Below are 20,451 nucleotides of genomic sequence, written 5' to 3'. Positions count from 1 at the left end.
TATACATTATATCCCCTCGGTTGGGCTAGCCCCATACTACACAGAAACGTCAACCAAGATGTCTCTGTTGCCAGCTTTGCAGCTGGCCATAGCAGTAGTCAAAACATGAAGCAAATCAATGTGTGTGTGTCTGTTGATTAAGTGGTGTGTAGCTAAAAACATTCTCACACGACCTCTAGTAACATGTCATGATATTAAATATAAGAACATATTATGGCTAAGGCTACAGTTATACACATCATAATAATAATATTAAACATCCTGTCTGCTGACAATCATAAACTTTTCTCTCTAGTTATCCTTGACCAGATGTACCCTTTAGAAACTCATAAGCATGCCTAAGCATTTAACAGTCTAACTAGACATCCTATTTCCACTAAACATTTCTAATACATAAAATATCTATCCAATTTCTATCTGTCTAAAAATACCTAACACTGGCCACATCAGAACTCTCCAGCACATTGTATAAAACTATTTCTAGTGCTTTGTAAAGTCTGCCCGACTTACCCAACTTTCTGACACTGGGCCCTGTGTTGTGCCCCCGAATTCATTGGTAGTCTTCAGATTTCATAGTGCCATACACACAGTCAAGACATCCAGTGGTGAAGCAGCAAAGCAACTCCAAAACATCAGTACACCTCCACTGTGTTTGACTGTAGAGGAGAGGCCATGTTCTTTTCTTTGAAGACCTCATTTTGTTTTCTGTAGAATGATGTGCTCAATCAAAAAGCTCTAGTTTAGTTTTACCTGTCCACAGGACATTCTCCCAGAAGGACTGTGGCTTCCTCAAGTAAGTTTTGGCAAACTCCAATCTTAATTAACAACACTGAAAGTCAATTTGAAACAGGAAACCAAAAGCTGTCCTGTGTTTTGCCAGCCACCCATCCATCTCAGATTTCTCCACTGAGTCACAGACCTTGTTGCTCTGATCATAGTTTCTATGGCTGCTAGACTGAAAAAAACTTAGAAAAATCAACTGGACTAGGGTTTTAGGTCGAACACATTTCACCAAGATACTTCATCAGTTCTGCCCGACTGGCATGGAGCCGGAGATATTTATCTCAATTGGTGGTGTTTCAGTCCTTTGATGCCCAACGATGTCCCCCTGAGTCGTTATAGCCCAGTACCTGTCTTTGAACCCTCATCTGTGGACCGACACCTATTGTCCTGGTGGGCATGTTTGGGCAGAGATCTCAAAACAGAGTAGTAGATGGATGACAAGTTGTGTCTTAGTCCACCACCCCTATTTAGTGAGGGGTGTTCTATTTGGACAAAAAATGGCTTCCTTAACTCCTCTCTCAAGCCAGCGATGTTCTCTGGAGAGGATCTGGACTTCACTGTCCTCGAAAGAATGTCCTTTGTCCTTCAGGTGGAGGTGGACTGCTGATTCTGGTCCACTGGAGTTGGCCCTCCTGTGTTGGGCCATGCATTTGTGCAGCGGATGCTTAGTTTCACCACTGTACAAGTCGTTACACTCCAGAGTACACTTAATTGCATACACCACACCACTCTGTTTATGTCTGGGTGTTTTGTCCTTTGGATGGACCAGTCTGTGCCGCAGGGTGTTCCCTGGTTTAAAGTTGACTGGGATATTGTGGTTGCGAAAGATCCTTTTTAACTTCTCTGATAAACCGGCCACATAAGGGATGACAGTGTTATCCCTTCTTGTTTCTGGTTTCTCCCTGTTGGTTGGTTGGGCCTCTTCCTAGCTTTGGTAAAGGCCCACTTGGGGTATCCACAAGCCCTAAGGGAGTTCTGGATGTGTAATGTCTCTCTTGTGGTGTGCATAGCATGAAGATCCTTGATGTCAATATAATCATTTTTCTCAGGAAATACCCTTATCTCATAACTCAAGGTCCACTTATTAGCCTTTTCACCTCATCACATGAAAAACAGCAGGTATTGGTCTGTGTGTGTAGGTTTCCAATATACTTCTACCTTCAGGCTTCTGTCCCCTCCCAAGTGGACTGCACAATCCAAAAAGGCCAGACAGTCATCTCTGGCATCCTCACGAGTGAACTTGATGTCGATATCCACAGTTGATATGCTTGGTGAAAGCCTCTACCTCCTGGGTCCTGATTTTAACCCATGTGTCGTCCACATAGCGGAACCAGTGGCTAGGAGCAATATCAGTGAAGAAAGACAGGGCTTTGTCCTCAAATTCTTTCATGTATAGGTTGGCAACTATAGGAGACACCGGGGAGCCCATAGCCCATATGGCTGCTAGACATTCCATATGTGGACATATTTTGGGGACCTACATTAGAGGTCAGTAGACATCCAAAACAGGTCCAAAATATTTGTGTCTTGAGTCTGTTGTTAAACTCTAGGTGAAGGGAGTTTGTTTAGGTGCTGATCAGTTACTGCTGTGTCACATTTTAGCCAGAAGTAATGTTGTGTAGTTTACCTCACAGCTAATAAGGTAAGAGGTTCTTCTACTGAATAAAGCAAAAGAAGGTCCAAATTTTATTATCACAAGATACAAGATGAACAAAACTTAGCAACATTTCCTGACTCTCACACCCCTCCATCAGCAGCAGTGGAATGCTCACCTTTTCAGATGTAAGCAGGAGCATGCCCTCCATTCCAAGGATAGGAAATACAGCACAAATGTAGCATAAAAACACAACACTTGGATCTCAGAGTATTTACAGTATGATTGATATAGATTTTTGGATAGCAAAGGTGAATTAAGTTTAAGTTTTAAGTTTATTTATTTTTGTTTTCCATGTTTCCAGGCAAGCAAAAAGAGTTGCAACATTTTTTCTCTGTAGATACTGGGTAAGTATACCTTCTTGTCTATGTAGTTACGGTGTAAATACAAGATACACAGCCTGGACTTTATATATGCCAGGATTGCAAGTTACTGTAACATCTTAAGGTAGTTAATTGTATGTCTTGCTATTCAAATTAGCCATGTGCTTCAACTATAGTACAAGGTTGTAATTGTTGTTTTCCTTTTATTTACTGTTTCTATCTCTTACACCAAATTGGTTTTTATGGCTAAATCAAATGCAAGAAAATAAAGCTTGAGCATCAGACCCTCAGTAAAGCTGTCATTATTTCAACTGGAATGCTACACTAATGCTAACTTAGTTACCAGTAATAGCTAGATAGCTAACAATATAAAGGTAACCACCTTGGTAACTTAATATTAGTCTACAAGTAAGCTGCCTGCAAGTTTGCATTACACTGTTAACAAATGCTTGGGTTGAAGAATATTGTTGCGTTTTCACTTTATTTGCATTTCATTCTCAAAATAAGTCATCAGTGGGAGAGAGTGTGAGAGCCAGAGAGCAGGAATCAGCAGGTGAGAAAAGCGGACTGCAGATGAAGATGGAACAATCATAAAACAGTCATGAACCATCCATCATTTACTCGTGAAATGAGATGACTCTGTTCTGGGAATGAAAGTGCTAAACACTTATCTGGTGGTATATATCCAAAATTTTGGCATAAAATCATAACAAACATTACTTCATTTTTTAGGAATTGTTGCTAAGTTTTGTTCAGCTTGTAATTATACAATAGGTACCCTCCATCCATTTTCCTCTGCTTATCCGGAACCGGGTCAAGAGGGCAGCAGTCTAAGCAAAGATGCCCAGACTTCCCTCTCTCCAGACACTTCCTCCAGCTCCTCCAGGGGCGAGGTGTTTCCAGGCCAGCCGAAAGACATAGTCCCTCCAGTGTGTCCTGGGTCTTCCCCGGGGCCTCCTCCCAGTGGGACATACCCGGAACACCGCCCTAAGAAGGCAGCCAGGAGGCATCCAAAACAGATGCCCGGGTGACTGAGCTCCTCACCCTATCTCTAAGGGTGTGCCCAGCTACCCTGTGAAGGAAGCTCATTTTGGTCGCCTGTATCCGGGATCTTGCCCTTTTGGTCATAACCCAAAGCTCATGACCATAGGTGAGAGGCAGCAACCCTGTAGTTAAATATTAACTACCATGTAAAAGTTGCTCCAAACTGAAAAGGCATGTATCATACAGTATTAAAATACACCCCCTTATTTAGTAAATACTTAAGGGTATATTCAGGCTAGGTTTCGTCCAAATGAAAGCTTGTTGAATGACAGATATAATAGGCTATACGCAGACAATAATACTTGAATAGATACCCGCTTACTTAAAAACTACTTATAGTACATTCAGGACGTTTCTTCCAAATTAGAGCTTTTTGCATGGCATCTATCATACACATACAACTTGTAATTTTAGAATAGATACTCTGTACTTAGAAAATACTTAAAGTATAATTACATTGCAAGTCTCCAGGTTGTTGTCCCCTTATTCTCCAAATGTTGCATGTCGGTCCCCTGGACTTACATATACTGTATACTGTATATCTGTACATACTGTACAGGTACGCCATTATTACACAGAATTATGATGCTCTAAATGTGGGCTACGTACACTGTAAGTCGTGTCCTATAAAATAAAACATTGCCATTTTTTAATCAGTTCAGTGTACAAAACTGCCCTTTGCAGTCATAGCAGGCTGTTAGTTATTGGCATACCTCCAGATGGTTGCATCAGGAGCTTAAATGTGAGCTCACTGCTGTGATACAGTCAGTTATTATCCTTTCCTTGCCTGTAATTACAGTGCCTTGCGAAAGTATTCGGCCCCCTTGAACTTTGCGACCTTTTGCCACATTTCAGGCTTCAAACATAAAGATATAAAACTGTAATTTTTTGTGAACAATCAACAACAAGTGGGACACAATCATGAAGTGGAACGAAATTTATTGGATATTTCAAACTTTTTTAACAAATAAAAAACTGAAAAATTGGGCGTGCAAAATTATTCAGCCCCCTTAAGTTAATACTTTGTAGCGCCACCTTTTGCTGCGATTACAGCTGTAAGTCACTTGGGGTATGTCTCTATCAGTTTTGCACATCGAGAGACTGAAATATTTGCCCATTCCTCCTTGCAAAACAGCTCGAGCTCAGTGAGGTTGGATGGAGAGCATTTGTGAACAGCAGTTTTCAGTTCTTTCCACAGATTCTCAATTGGATTCAGGTCTGGACTTTGACTTGGCCATTCTAACACCTGGATATGTTTAGTTTTGAACCATTCCATTGTAGATTTTGCTTTATGTTTTGAATCATTGTCTTGTTGGAAGACAAATCTCCATCCCAGTCTCAGGTCTTTTGCAGACTCCATCAGGTTTCCTTCCAGAATAGTCCTGTATTTGGCTCCATCCATCTTCCCATCAATTTTAACCATCTTCCCTGTCCCTGCTGAAGAAAAGCAGGCCCAAACCAGGATGCTGCCACCACCATGTTTGACAGTGGGGATGGTGTGTTCAAGGTGATGAGCTGTGTTGCTTTTACGCCAAACATAACGTTTTGCATTGTTGCCAAAAAGTTCAATTTTGGTTTCATCTGACCAGAGCACCTTCTTCCACATGTTTGGTGTGTCTCCCAGGTGGCTTGTGGCAAACTTTAAACAACACTTTTTATGGATATCTTTAAGAAATGGCTTTCTTCTTGCCACTCTTCCATAAAGGCCAGATTTGTGCAGTATACGACTGATTGTTGTCCTATGGACAGAGTCTCCCACCTCAGCTGTAGATCTCTGCAGTTCATCCAGAGTGATCATGGGCCTCTTGGCTGCATCTCTGATCAGGAAATTTTTTTGTATCCAAATCCGGCTTTAAACTTCTCCACAACAGTATCTCAGATCTGCCTGGTGTGTTCCTTGTTCTTCATGATGCTCTCTGCGCTTTAAACGGACCTCTGAGACTCTCACAGTGCAGGTGCATTTATACGGAGACTTGATTACACACAGGTGGATTCTATTTATCATCATTAGTCATTTAGGTCAACATTGGATCATTCAGAGATCCTCACTGAACTTCTGGAGAGAGTTTGCTGCACTGAAAGTAAAGGGGCTGAATAATTTTGCACGCCCAATTTTTCAGTTTTTTATTTGTTAAAAAAGTTTGAAATATCCAATAACTTTCATTCCACTTCATGATTGTGTCCCACTTGTTGTTGATTGTTCACAAAAAATTACAGTTTTATATCTTTATGTTTGAAGCCTGAAATGTGGCAAAAGGTCGCAAAGTTCAAGGGGGCCGAATACTTTCGCAAGGCACTGTATAGTTGTGAAGAAGCTGGGTGTATTACTTTGAAGTTTTTATTTCACCTGATCTATGTTTGTGGTGTAATTTCCCCCGATTCACCTGGATTGGTGGTTTTCTGATGGAGTTCAGGCCCAGTTCATCACGCTGTTGGATTGAGAATAGTAGCAGGGTCAGCAGTTCCATTTTCAGTTGTCAAACACTACCATAACTGGCCGCCACAGATCTCCAAGGACTGACTTTAAATACTCGTTCAGAAGAATGGGAGTGAACAGCTACTGAATAGGAACTTTACTTTATGCTTGGGTATTGTGCCTTTTGGTTCTATAGTGTAAGCATTTTCCATTTTTATTTCTGTATTTTTCAGTGCTTGCAGATGGTAAAAACCAGCCCTTTCAAAAATGATCACTCTATTAAATGGCTATTATTTGTTGTTATGTTTCAGAAGGGGTAAACTGTAAACTGTCAGATAACATCAGTACATGTATTATAATATGACATCTGGTGACCATAGTAATTATGACAGGAGCAACAGTGATTCTGATGTGTAAAGAGTGACAAAGTCTGGATATGGAGAATGTCAGATTGTATGAATGGTGGATGAAACACTGGACTTAGAAATAAGTAACAGCTGCTGGAGTCAGTGATACTGTTACGGCCGAGCCATATCCAAACAGAAAGGTGGGACTCAGAGAGATGCAGGGCTCGTACCCAGGTCAGAGAAATATTTACTTATAGAAGAAAAGGAGAAGGCGAGGATCCGGCGTGGAGGCTAAGTTGCGGGTCTCGGGCAGCTGGGGCAGCCGTAACGACTGGACCATTGGAAGGGCAACACGGGGTTGGAGAAGAGGTGTGGTACACTGTTCTGGAGCATGAGCAGACAGACTAGGGTGTGATATAAGGTGTACCAGAACAGATGACCTGCGCATAGGTGAATGCAGGTTCTGCACAGGAGAGCACTGCTGGCCGAGAAGGTTGTCTCAGGAGGATGAAAAAGGCATGGGGTAGGTGGAATCTCAGAGGACAGCAGAGCAGGTCGGCGGTAGGTGAGATATGCAGGGAGGAACAAGAGGTGAAACTTCGGGTGAAAGTCTCAGAATGGGAGGCAAAGCCCACAGGGATGTGAACAGTTCCAGGAACAGTTCGAAAAAAATAAAACACTTCTTCAGATAAGCAGTTCTAGAAGTAAAGCGCTTCCTCAGGCAATCGGTTCAAACGTAAAGTACTTCTCCATTAATCAGTTCAAAATGTAAAGCTCAGCTTAGGTACACAGCTCAAAAAAAGGAAACAAAACAAAGCGATCACCTCCAGATCGACACAGCGGATAACATGAAATTACCTGAGTGGTTCGACACCCGTAGACACACAGACCGAGAGCGTGCTATTTTGCGAAGTTGCCGGTAGCATGTTGAGAGATCATCTGGCGACGAGTACACACCAACGCTGTGCTTAAGTACTGCTCAGATGATTGAGAGCAGGTGTGCCTCGCAGCCTAGAGTGTGCATCTACACGTGCGGGGGCTGACGAGGTGCTGGGAATGGCTTGAACCACGGATGTAACAGATACTTGTAAGAATTGATTCTTAGAGGACCTAGTTACTTTATAAGCTTTAGTTACTTTTCATAACTTTAGTTTCCTTTAGTTACTTTTCATAACTTTAGTTTCCTTGCTTATACATATTAAAATCGTATTGATGACTGGTGTATTCTACTGAGTGAAACTTTGGAACTGTGTGCTACAAATTCTGTAGAGACAGTGTAGTGGCAATTGTATGGCAGCACCCTTTTTAAAGTTTATTAGCCGATGCTTTGTAGTCTAGTACTCTTTGTAGTTTATTACCTGTGGCTTTCATGTCATTGTATGCACTCATTTGTGTGGTTGTGATCTCAGACTGTTTATTGTGTCAGCATGTTTGTAAGGATTTCTCACCTTTGTGTGACTGTTGAACCAGATAACTAGTATCCTGTGTTAACTGTTGTCTTGTTGGCCATTGTCTGAGCATTGTTCCTGTAATCTTATGTGTGTGTATAAGAGGAGAGACAGCACTCAGTTCAGAGAACTTTCTCTCCTACAGACTGTATTAGACACTCTGTTTAGAGATAGCTCCTTTCTGCAGGAATAAATATGTAATAACTTTCAGAATTGATGTTAAGTATTTATTTTACACTTACTGAGCTTTAAAAGATAATTTTTCAACAACAATTCTGGCGACGAGGATGGGATCCCTCAAGTGGTTGTCTGGGATGTCCATCAGACAGGGCCTGGCCAGCCTGAGAACAACAATTTTTGACTCCAGACCTAGATTTGTTTTCTTGTGTTTTTGTCACGAAGGGCAGCGTGAGCAGCCTCCGTAGGTGCAAAGGTAGGGACCCAATTAAATAGCCAGTACCAGGGAGTGACAGGATGTCAAAATAGTCCGTGCAGCCAAGCTCCAGAGTAAAAAGAGCAGGCAAGGCAGGCAATATAGAGCAAGGCAGGTACTTAGGTCAGGAGTCCAGGCAGGGTATTCAACAACCAGAGAGCAGTCCAAAAATAACGGGCAAGGCAAGTAATCATAATCGGTAAGTACAGGCAAGGTTTCGGTTCTCACAATATCAAGCAGGGTGAGTCGGGGACAGGAAGTTTTTTCAAAATAGGAGTGGGACAGGGCCATGACAGAACCGCCCCCCCCCCCCCCACCACAAGACGGGCTCCCAGACAGCCAATCAGGACCGAGCAGGTAGGGAGGCGGGGGACCGGAAGGAGGGCACCAAGCACAACAGAGAGGGGACAGGATCAAGACACGCCCGACGCCTGCCCCCAGGCTGGTCAGGATGTGCCCGATGGAAGTCCCTGATGAGTGAGGGGTCCACTATGAGCGTTCTTCCAGGCCATAGCCCTCCCAGTCCACCAGGTACTGGATACCTCGTCCCCTGCGCCGGGACCGTAAGAGACGACGTACCGTGTAGACTGGACCACCATCAGAGAGACAGGGTGGGGGAGGTGGACCCGGAGTAGGAGCCAGTGGACTGGAGCGGATGGGCTTAATCCTGGGGACATGAAAAGAAGGGTAAACATGGAGCGGTCAAGGTAACCGAAGTTTTACTGCTGTGGGTCCGAGCCATTTGGACACAGGAAAGGACCCCACAAAGCATGGCATCAGTTTGCGGCATTCAGTTTGAAGGGGCAGGTCTCGAGTGGAGAGCCACACTGTCTGTCCTGGTCTATACCTGGGAGCCCTGGAGTGGTGGATGTTGTTGGCCCATTTGGCGTAGTTCTGGCCTGTCCTTAGCAACACCATGCGGGCTCTTTGCCAGGTCCTGTGACATCGGCGCACCAGTGCAGAGGCTGAGGGTACTCGGATCTCTGGGTCTAGGCTGGGGAAGAAGGGGGGGCAAAAACCATAGTTGCATTCAAACGGGGTTATTCCTATTGCAGATGAAGGGAGCGAATTGTGGGCATACTCTACCCACACAACACTGTCCAACCACAAAGACGGGTCTCGGCTACACAGAAGCCGAAACCTCGTTTCCAGTTGCTGGTTCAGCCATTCTGCTTGGCCATCGGTCATGGGATGGAATCCCAATGACAGGTTCACAGTGATGTCCAAAAGGCGGCAGAATTCAGTCCAGAAACATGCAATGAACTGTGGTCCTCGGTCTGACACCACATTCCGGGGTAATCCATGCAGATGAAAGATGTGTTGGAGTAATGTCTGTGCTGTCTCTTTGGTGGTAGGCAACTTAGGTAAAGGGATGAAATGAACAATTTTAGAGAATCTGTCCACAGTGGTGAGTGTAGTGGTGTTACTTTTGGACAGGGGCAGGCCAGTAACAAAGCCCAGGGTTATGTGGGTCCAGGGTTTTGAGGGGATAGGAAGCGGGTGCAGGAGTCCAGAGGGTCAACCTGATGAGGACTTGTTCGTGGCGCAGACTTGGCAGGCGCCCATGTACTCCCTGATGTTGTTGTACATGGTGGGCAACCAGAAGTGTCGTTGCATCATGTAGTGGGTCCAAGCCACACCTGGGTGACAGGAGAGCCGGGATGCGTGGCACCACTGGAGCACTCGGGTTCTTTTGGTGGCAGGAATGTACAACCAACCAGGGACATGCAGAGGAGGTCTGTTCGGTTGCCTGGGCAGCCTTCACCTCGTGCTCAATACCAAGAAGCATAGCCCCAAGGCATGCAGAGCATGGCAGAATGTAGGCGGGTTCCTTGGGTGCCTCCTCTCTCCTATCGTGTTGTCTGGATAAGGCGTCTGCCTTGCTGTTCCCGTGGCCAAGGCGAAAAGACAGAGAAAAATCAAAGCAGTCAAAAAACAGTGCCCACCTTGCCTGTGTGGGGTTCAGTCTTTTAGCCGTCCATAGGTATTCCATATTTTTATAGTCTGTCTAAACCAGAAACAGAAGAGCCGCCCCCTCCGGCCAGTGTCTCCACTCTGCCAGAGCCAGGGGGATTGCCAGTACTCTCTCTCTCCTATGCTGTAGTTGCTCTCAGCGGGAGTGAGGCGCCTGGAAAAGAAGGCACAAGGATGAAGTTTGTTTTCGAGATCAGAATGTTGAGACAGTATCGGCCCCACTCCCGTGTCAGAGGCGTCCACCTCCACAATGAACTACCTGCGGAGGTCCGGCAGAGTGAGAATGGGAGCTGTGGTGAAGCGATGTCTGAGTCTGTGGAAGCCTTCTTCTGCTTGGTCATCCATACGAAACACCTAGTGTTGGATGTGAGTCGATGAAGAGGTGTGGCGATGGTACTGTAGTCCTTGATGAACTTGCAGTAGAAATTGGCAAAGCCCAAGAAGCGTTGTGTCTGTTGTTGTGTAGTCGGAGTGGGCCAGGAGGCTACTGCTTGGACCTTGGCGGGATCCATCTTGATATGGCCTCGGGTGATAGTAAAGCCCAAGAACGAGACTGTCTTGATGTGAAAACAGCATTTCTCTGCCTTCATGAAGAGCTGATTTTGTAGGAATCGTAACACGGCTCGGACATGGGTTTTGTGTTTGGTCTCAGAAGGGGAGAAAATGAGAGTGTTGTCAAGGTATACAAAGACAAACCTGTTCAGCATATCTCCCAGTACATCATTGACCAGATTCTGAAACAGCAGGGGCGTTTGTTTCCAAATGGCATGACTAAATACCCAAAGTGACCTGCCAGGAATGCGGTCTTCCACTTGTCTCCCTCCCGTATACGCACCAGATGGTAAGCGTTTCTTAAGTCCAGTTTGGTAAATATCCGGGCTTTGTGTAGCAACTCAAAAGCGGAAGACATGAGTGGTCGGGGGTAACGGTTCTTTATGATTATTTTATTAAGTCCACAATACAAGAACGCAGTCCCCTGTTTTTTTTGCCCACAAACAGGAAGCCAGCCCCTGCTGGCAATGAAGAGGGCCGAATCAAGCCGGCCCTCAGGGCTTCTGTGTTGTATGCTGTCATGGCTTGTTGTTCAGGGGAAGAGAGAGAGAACAATCGGCCCCTAAGGGGGGTGATGCCAGGTAACAGGTCTATGGTGCATTCATAGAGACGATGAGGTGGCAGAGAGCCAGCGCATGCAGTGAGAAAGGCTCTGATCCATGGTGCCCCACCTGCGTCTAACGGTGGGAGCTGACCTTTAACAGATGACATATCTTGAAGAGTGAATGGCGTATACATCACTGTAACTCCACTAGTGCCTGTGTCTGTTTGAAGAAGCGGCATTTGATGTGATGTTGTCTCGGCGCAGCTGTGTATGTTGTGTGTTTGTCTACCTCTGCGTCTTAAAGCGGCAGTATACGGGTGGTGTGTGTGCCATTCATCACTACTTTCACTATCACTATCGGTCCCAACTTGCACTGCCTTGTGAGACCCCCTTTTTTTAAATTTCTTTTAGTAGGGGCAGTACAAACACTGGAAGCCTGAGATTCAGTGGAGGGGTTACATATTTTTAGTAACTCCGTCACACTGGCTGAGCCAAGTGCACTACTCCGACCGGAGGTGCCGGGCTCGCCAGAACAAGAGACGGGCGGAGCCCCAGACTCTGCGGTTATAAGATCGAGATACTCTTGTGCCCTATTCCAGTCTTCCTCTTTTCCTGGAAATTTTGCTGTTTTTAAAATACCTCGTGGACCCGAGGGCGCATGTGCGTCTTTGTCTCCGGAATCCTGTTTACCACAACTGACTGTCTCAATAACGGCTGTTGCTCTCCCTCAGTTTCTCAAATTCAGCAAGAAAATTGACGCAGTTTTGGAGAAATTTTTCACGTTTCTGAAGTTTGGCCTCTGTTTTGTGCTTTTGTAAGAAACTAGCTGAGTTGTGAGCAAGACGTGCTTTGTTAGTCTTTACACTAGCGTGTTTAATCAACAGTCCTACAGCTCCCTCTGCTGGGGGAGCTCCGTCATAGGCGCCAAAAAAACCATGGTCACACATTTGACCAGTCCAATGGACAAAATTAATTTTTTCCGTTTCATGTCGGCTTGGAGACAATGTTCCAAGCCATTTGTTCAACAATTTGTACAAGATGGCACCTAGTGTGCCTGCTTTACCCTCTTTCCAAACCTGAATAACATCACAGTCAGCCATCATGAAAAAATTAAAATGCCACACGTGACGCTGTCGTGAAAGAGAGGCTCTGTTTGGCCTAAATGGAACTGAATGATTGTCAAGCTTCTACAGGATATACGTTATCCTGCGGACAATTACTGGGGGTTAATTCTCTTCAATTCCACTTATTTTATCTCAATTCGACAGCCGTCACCCTAATCTAATACAGTTCCCAGTAAGTCTGTCTTCCCCCCCCCGGTAATACACTTCTGTACAAGGCACGTTTACTTACACAAGGAATTCTCACATATAAACCTATTGCTTACAGTGATACACTTGTGGAAAAACGTTTTAATTAGCCTGTTGTACAGTTACCCACCCCACATTTCATTAATTTCTGTCCCTGCACCGCATAGAGTTGTGTGGGATTTATCAAAGATCGTATATTTCAGGCGAGAGGTCTCACTCGCCTGATATTTTCAGGGGGAGCAAAATGAAAAAGAACTGGGGCAATATTAGAGGCAAATTATGTGAATCAGCAGAAACTCGCCTATAAATGCAAGTTTTGCGTGTCTTTATTGGTCTCAAATTCTGTAATCAATGGTGCTCATTTACTTTCCCTCAAAACAGTGAGACTATGTGTGACGTGCTTCAGTTAACTGTACGTGTGACATGAACACAAACCAGCACAGCAGTTAAACACAGAGAGTAATATGTGTTTTTTCATTTAACCCTACTGTTTTTGGATCCAATTTGGAACGTCGGAGACTGCCGTGCCACACATCAACTTTTGATTTTGACAAATTCAATGGTGCGGATTTTATGTGTCTTTACACAATCCAAAACCACTTTTGGTTCCGCTTACCTCTCGTTTCTGCCCGGGCACAGTTGATGTGTGGGACCGCACAGCTTCTGCAAGTCAGGCAAGGCAACGATACCAGTCGAAATCAGAACTGGATGTCGGTTTTTTCAGCCGAATCCGGTCCCAACTGGCGCTGTTGGATCAGGACCGCTTGTCCAGGATAGTGGGCCTCGTCGTCTGCAGAGTTCGTCTGGTCCACGGGTCAAAACGGCACCAATTATAGGCTCTATTTTATTACAAAGCCTCTTCCGGCTCTTTCAAAAATACAATATTAATCACTTGGTTGGGATAGCCCATTCTACCCAGGCACGTCAAACCGTGACGTCACCTGATATGCCAGCTTGCAGCTGACCATAACAATAGTCAAAACATGAGGAAAAGTCAAGGTGTGTGGCTGTTGATTAGTGGTGTGTATCTAAGAACAATTTGACATGACATTTCACATTAAGAAAAATATTATGATTAGCATTACAGTTAATAATAACAATCATCCCTGCCTGCAGCCTTTGTCTGATTTAATTAACCTTGGCCTAGATGCTGTCTGCAAGCACATCAGAATAACTAAGCATTTAACAGCCTGAGCTAGACATCCTGTCTCCACTAAACATTTCTAGACAACAAATCTCTGAATATCTATCTGACTAAGAAATTACCTAACACTAGGAAAGAATGCAAGAGGTAATCACGGCATCGTTGTCAGATACACATGGCTAGGAAAGTTCACCAGAGGTAATCACGGCATCGCCGTCAGATACACATGGCTAGGAAAGCTCACCAGAGGTAATCACGGCATCGCCGTCAGATACACATGGCTAGGAAAGTTCACCCAACCTGTCGATACTTCCTCAACATGTCCGTGTCTCACATAGGTAATGCTCTGGCGGCGACGGAGCATCTGCCAGAGGTTTAAATAAGGTAGGGAAATCATTACAATAATGCACCTCAGCTATGTGCGACAATCCCCAAGTCCTTGCTGAAGGGGGATTTGTTTGGTTTTCCCTATTTAACCTACAGAATGGAGATTTGTTCAGGACTTGCAAGCAGTAAATGCCGCAGGCAAGCCTTGATTTGTTTTGCTAAAAGTACAGCTTTATTGCAATAAGTTAAACTCTTGCAGAACCTGGCTGAACATAAAGTTAGTCTCTCTAAACTGCTTTTTGTACCACTTAAAGTTATATTTCTGGGTCATGTGATCACAGTTGAGGGCAATCCCTCTCACCCAAAATAGTTGAAGCTATCCAGCAGCTTCCAAAACCACTCACAAAATCAAACGATATCCCTTCTTGCCATGTGCTCCTACTGTAGGAATTTCCTCCCAAAGTATGTCATATTGGAGTCTCCACTTAGTGCACTGATTCATGGAAAAGGCCTTCAATCTTATGATAAAGTGACATAGACTAGATGCTGAAAAATCTTTCACTGACTTGAAGTTAGTTTTGCAGACCACACTGACACTGGGACTACCTGACTTGACCAGACCTTTCACGCAGACTGTGGATGAGAAAAATGCATGTATGACATCTGTTCTCTTGCAGGAACAGGGTGGACAACAACGCCCTGTTGCCTATTTCTCTGCTAAATTGGCTGAAGGAAAATCTGTTGCCGTTTACAATAGTGTAAAACCCTGTCCAGCGTTCTTTCTCAGATTTCCAACAGGTGAAAGCAGCTCTCCTGGCTCCAGCCTCTGAACCTCTACATAATCTGCAGCCAAGAACTGTGTTGTGATAAAGGAGCTCCAGCGGAAACATTGGAAGTCCAAGCGCTGGCAGGGACCATTTCAAGTCCTGATGACAACGCACACAGCAGTTAAGGTAGCAGAAAGAGCAACCTGGATTCACGTGAGCCACTGTAAGAAGGTGCCAAGGCCACCGGAGATGACAGCTGAGCACCCCAACCCAGCACACTCACTCACTCACACACACCCTGATTAAGTGAGGCTGCTTTTAAACAACACAGCAGCAAAGCATGAGCCAAGCGCCGCTTCCTGCTGCTTCGATGAAATACACAGAACACACCATGACACACACGAGCTAACAAGCTTAGCCGACATTGGACCAGGCCATCAGGACCAAGCCATTGCCATGGACAAAACTGACATGTTTTTCTTTTTTGGGGTCATTGTTAACGTTTAGTATCTTGGGACTTTAGTCAAAGACCAGGCTACACATTATATCCTGAGTTTATTCACAGTAAACGCATGGTCAAACATCTCCAACATGACTGGATAATACATAATGATCCTCCTCACATATATGCTACCAATATGTGGTGGAGATTTGCTAACCACACCACGGCAGCTATGAATTTGAGTAATTGTTATGTGTGCACACATGCCAGGGTCAGGCCAGTTACCTCTGCTCTCACCAGTTCCACTTGATTACAATCACCCCGGATGGGGTGCCACCTGGCAAACTGTAGATGGTCACAAAAGGATAAATATGAAACAATATCATCGGTGCCTTATACAGCTGATGTCCTCAGGTTACACCTACATGTCAGAATACTTTTATAAAGACTGTAATTCTCATACACTGACATTTCTGAATCAAACAGATCCACTCATTTCCGTTGTCCATGTTCCAAGTGATTTCCGAGCAGCACACTGTTATATTGGCAATGGTACGAGGCGAGTGGGCACCCTCTCTCCTGCACAGTGCATGGAAATTCTGAGTCCCTGCCCAATTATTAGGGCACATCCTGCTCTACTTACATCCCTAACAATGACGCAGATGGTGCTACTATTGATTTGGCCATACGAAACTTGACTGCATTACAGAAAGCCATGATGTTGGACATCACCACTGGAAGTGAATTTTGGTCCCTTCTACAGAATTGGAAATCTTGGCTGTGGATGGTGAGAATGGGTATTTTTGGCCTCTTGGTGATTTTGTGCATTTGCACAGTTTGTGTTCTTGTAGTGAAGTTTTTGTCTCCAGGTTTGTTTCACAAACCACTGAAACGATGTTGTCATTTACTGATGTTGTCAACTGTTTATAGCTCTGACAACTCAGATTCTTAGGATGAAGAGCTGGTGTAGGTTTATTATTGTCTTCCTCCTCTATGCTTGTTTTTCAGGATTGTATCAGGAACCCGGTATGCTCAGGTTTTTCTTCCAGATTATGATGATTTATCTTAAACCTTTTCAGTGTGATAAATTTGATGTATTCCTGAGAAGGCTTTAGTATGTACTGTTGTGATTAATGCTTAATCAAGAGGATGGGAATGTAGTGGCAATTGTATGGCAGCACCCTTTTTAAAGTTTATTAGCCGATGCTTTGTAGTCTAGTACTCTTTGTAGTTTATTACCTGTGGCTTTCATGTCATTGTATGCACTCATTTGTGTGGTTGTGATCTCAGACTGTTTATTGTGTCAGCATGTTTGTAAGGATTTCTCACCTTTGTGTGACTGTTGAACCAGATAACTAGTATCCTGTGTTAACTGTTGTCTTGTTGGCCATTGTCTGAGCATTGTTCCTGTAATCTTATGTGTGTGTATAAGAGGAGAGACAGCACTCAGTTCAAAGAACTTTCTCTCCTACAGACTGTATTAGACACTCTGTTTAGAGATAGCTCCTTTCTGCAGGAATAAATATGTAATAACTTTCAGAATTGATGTTAAGTATTTATTTTACACTCACTGAGCTTTAAGATAATTTTTCCACAACAACAGGATGTCTGTATCTCAAGTAACCAAGGCCTGTTTTGCACTTTTACCAAGGCCCGTTTAGCATACTCACGAGGTCCTGCTTTGTCCTGTAATAGGATTACAGAGATAGGGGGTCTGCAGCACAGACAACCTATTGTCCAGTATCTCCTGAAACCACAACACACACACACACACACACACACACACACACACACCTGGATTTTACCATATTCCAGCAAGGAGGTGTGAGCTCCTGCTTACACCAAATGACCGATAGGATTACAAAGTGTTGAATGTTGTACCTCTGTCCAGGGCAGACCTAGCTCAGGAAGATAATCGTAATGTGAAAACATAACTCGGAGCTCAGAGAACAGAATTCCTGTGGGAGCTCTGTCTCTCTGACCTCAGCACTGTATGGCTTTACCTGTGCCCAAACTTTGAGTAAACTTCCTGTTGATTTTAAACAGTTCTCTCCTGTCTTCACTTCTCGTGCTTTCAATAAAAGAATTTGGGTAAAATCAAACATACTTCAGTAAGATATATTTGAGTTAACGTGTAATAATAATATGACATCTATAGCAGATAAAAAAGCATTTAAACATAAACATAAACAGAAATGAAAAAACAGCATAAAACAAAAATAACAGCAGAAAAACATTCTAATCAAACTTTGAAACCATCAACAGTTTCAGCTCAGTTTCTTAGGCAGACCAACCAACTGCTTCACCAGAGAATTTTTTCTTGTACTTTGTAGCACCTACAGTATAAGACTCAAAGTGCTGGAGGTGTAACTGCTGCATCTTTGTTTTAGACCTTTTATTTGGTCCCAGGTCTTATTTTCATTTATTTGATCTCATTTTAACAATGTTTTATCTCTGTTTTAATTTATTTTATTCTGGTTTTAATGCTTATTGTTTTTAAGTTGTTACTGTTTTTCCTTGCCACTGTAAACCACATTAACTTGCCTGTATGAAATGTGCTATATAAATTATATTGCCTTGCCTTTAAAAACAAGTAAAATAAATTTAAAACAACTCAGAAACTGACAGGCAGCAGATGTAATGACCTAAAACTGGTGTAACATGTTCTCTCCATATGGTCCTCGGGCAGCAGAATTCTGAATCGGTTGTACAGGTGCTTTGTAACTTTTTTAGGTAGACCAGAGGTGAGAGCATTTCAGTAGTGCAGTCTGCTAAATATATAGTAATACATGCATTAGTATCTCTGTGTCACACCAAGAGAGAAATTGATGTGTTTTAGTGAGATTTTTGAGTTGATAAAATGGATTTAGTGTTCCATATGGGCTTTAAAGTTACATTTTGAGTCACAGAATTTTGTGGACAGTTTGTCCCTCTGAGCATTTGGACCTATTAATAAAATTAAAAGCCTTATCCTGCTTGAGCCATAGAAATGTTTGTGACACTGACATATCTAAAATGCATCTGAAAAAAGTCAATTAGTCCTGCAAAATGACAGGAGGCAAACGAGCTACAAACAGTTCCAGAGAAACAGCTATGTGGGTTAATTTGCAGTCATTTGAAATTTAAGTAGCAGTAGGGTTTAGTTTACCACTAATAGTTTAGCTAGATGTAAGGAATAATTTTTTTTTTTTAATATAGGTGAGCCTCTTACTTCACAACCAGCGCAATGTCAAAGTCTGCCCCATCCCCATTGTGTCACGCCCGTGTGACTTTAAGCACATATGCTACAGCAGTCACTGTGTGTGTGAAATATTTGCATTATCTCCTACAGTTTGTCCAGATAAGGAGCCAGGACTGCAGCCATGGATGCCAGGACATAGTGAAGATCATCATGTTACAATCGGTTATGGCAAGAAGATCCTCCTCGCAGCTTCAGCTACAGTCCACTCAATTGAGATTCTCAATGGTGGTAAGCTGAACAAATACATAGTGTTCATCTTTTTTAACCTCTTAAGCTCAGCCACTACACCCTTGTCCTTATTCAACTTGTGTCACATCCTTTTAATAAACGTCGACATGTGGTATTGCTGAAAGCAGAGCACTCTGATTTCAGAAGCATCCATTTAAATGTATTTAAACAAATGTTTTTGTATGGACGGTTTTATGAATGATAGTGAACATGCATCCATATGACTATTACCTTGGGTTATGAGCATTATTGTTATGAAACACTCACACACAGGGAAGTGAGTGAGCAGAAAAGAATGGACCCAGATGACTGACGATGATGCAAACTAATTTAATAGTGCTATACAATATATACAAGTGACAACAATAGAACAAATTTACCATGGGTATTGGGAAAACCAGGCGTTGATCAGTTACAGAAATGAGTCTCTAGTCTGTGGTTGAGAAGGAGGGCCAAGCTACGGGACTGAATGGGTCACTTACTGGCTGGTCAGTGGAGATGAACAACGGCTGAGAAGACAGAGTAGAAGACAATGGTGAGAGGAGCAGTTTGTAGGACTGTGCATCAACCTGACTCGTGGAACTGGCAGAGAAATGAGGCGTATGGTCCAGAGAAGGTAATCCGTAGGTGAGGTGATCAGGAGGGACTGGAGAGGTGTGGCATGGTTGCTGGAAAAAACAAGACAATGATCCAGAAAAAAAATGGCTGAGACGCGAAACAACTCAAAACACTATAAAAGAATCTAAGAAAGTAGCGCTGGTTGTCGGCCTGAAAGCAAGCGAACGAACTGGCAAGGGAGTGTGAAGTGGGCATAAATAAGGTGAAGGACTAAGTGAAAACAGCTGGTGTAATCAAGGAGACAAGTGGCAGGTGTGTAAGGTGACATGATCAAGGACCGAAGAACACAGAGATGGAGGTGAGAGAGGCAGGTGCAGCTGAACAAACCTGACAGGACCCCCCCCCAAGAATGGATACCAGACAGACAGAACACCATCCCAGGGAGGGAGGCGGGGCCCACCGGAAGGAGTGTATCACCAGGGACCCATAGAACTCATGTTCCTTTCGATTGTAGTATTATTTATAGTGACGGATGTATCATCTGTACAAATGCTTCTTGCTAAACCAGGACCAAGATTCACAAAGAACCTATTAAAATTATCTACTACAACCTCCAATCTATTAACCGGTGTATCATTATCCATAAAATATTGAGGGTAGTTACTCTTGCTGGAACTGTTTCTAATCAATTTATTTAATATATTCCAAGTACCTCTCATGTTATTTTTATTATCCTCTAATACTTTAGAGTAATATAGTTTCTTACATCTCCTCAAAATCTCAATTAATTTGTTCTTATATGACTTATATTTTTCTTCCGCCTTCTTTGATCTGTCCTTTATGAATTCCTTATATAACGCATTCTTCTTTTTACATGCATTCTGTAATCCCTTACTCATCCACGGTTTCCCACTGT

The 20,451-nt window shown here is 43.5% G+C and overlaps 1 protein-coding gene across 5 annotated transcripts in view; it reads left to right on the top strand.

Annotated features, from left to right (window-relative positions):
- The window catches only part of cemip (cell migration inducing hyaluronidase 1), a 403,506-nt gene that overhangs the window by 151,055 nt on the left and 232,000 nt on the right, over positions 1 to 20,451 (top strand). For all 5 annotated transcript variants that reach the window (XM_020618886.1, XM_020618887.1, XM_020618884.1 and 2 more), the window contains one exon: positions 18,840 to 18,977. In XM_020618886.1, coding sequence (XP_020474542.1) covers positions 18,840 to 18,977 — 138 coding nt within the window. The remainder of the gene's footprint in view (positions 1 to 18,839; positions 18,978 to 20,451) is intronic.

Source organism: Monopterus albus, unplaced genomic scaffold (assembly GCF_001952655.1).
Source record: "Monopterus albus unplaced genomic scaffold, M_albus_1.0 scaffold210.1, whole genome shotgun sequence".
Classification (NCBI taxonomy): Eukaryota; Metazoa; Chordata; class Actinopteri; order Synbranchiformes; family Synbranchidae; genus Monopterus; species Monopterus albus.
This window is presented reverse-complemented; position numbering and strand designations above follow the sequence as displayed.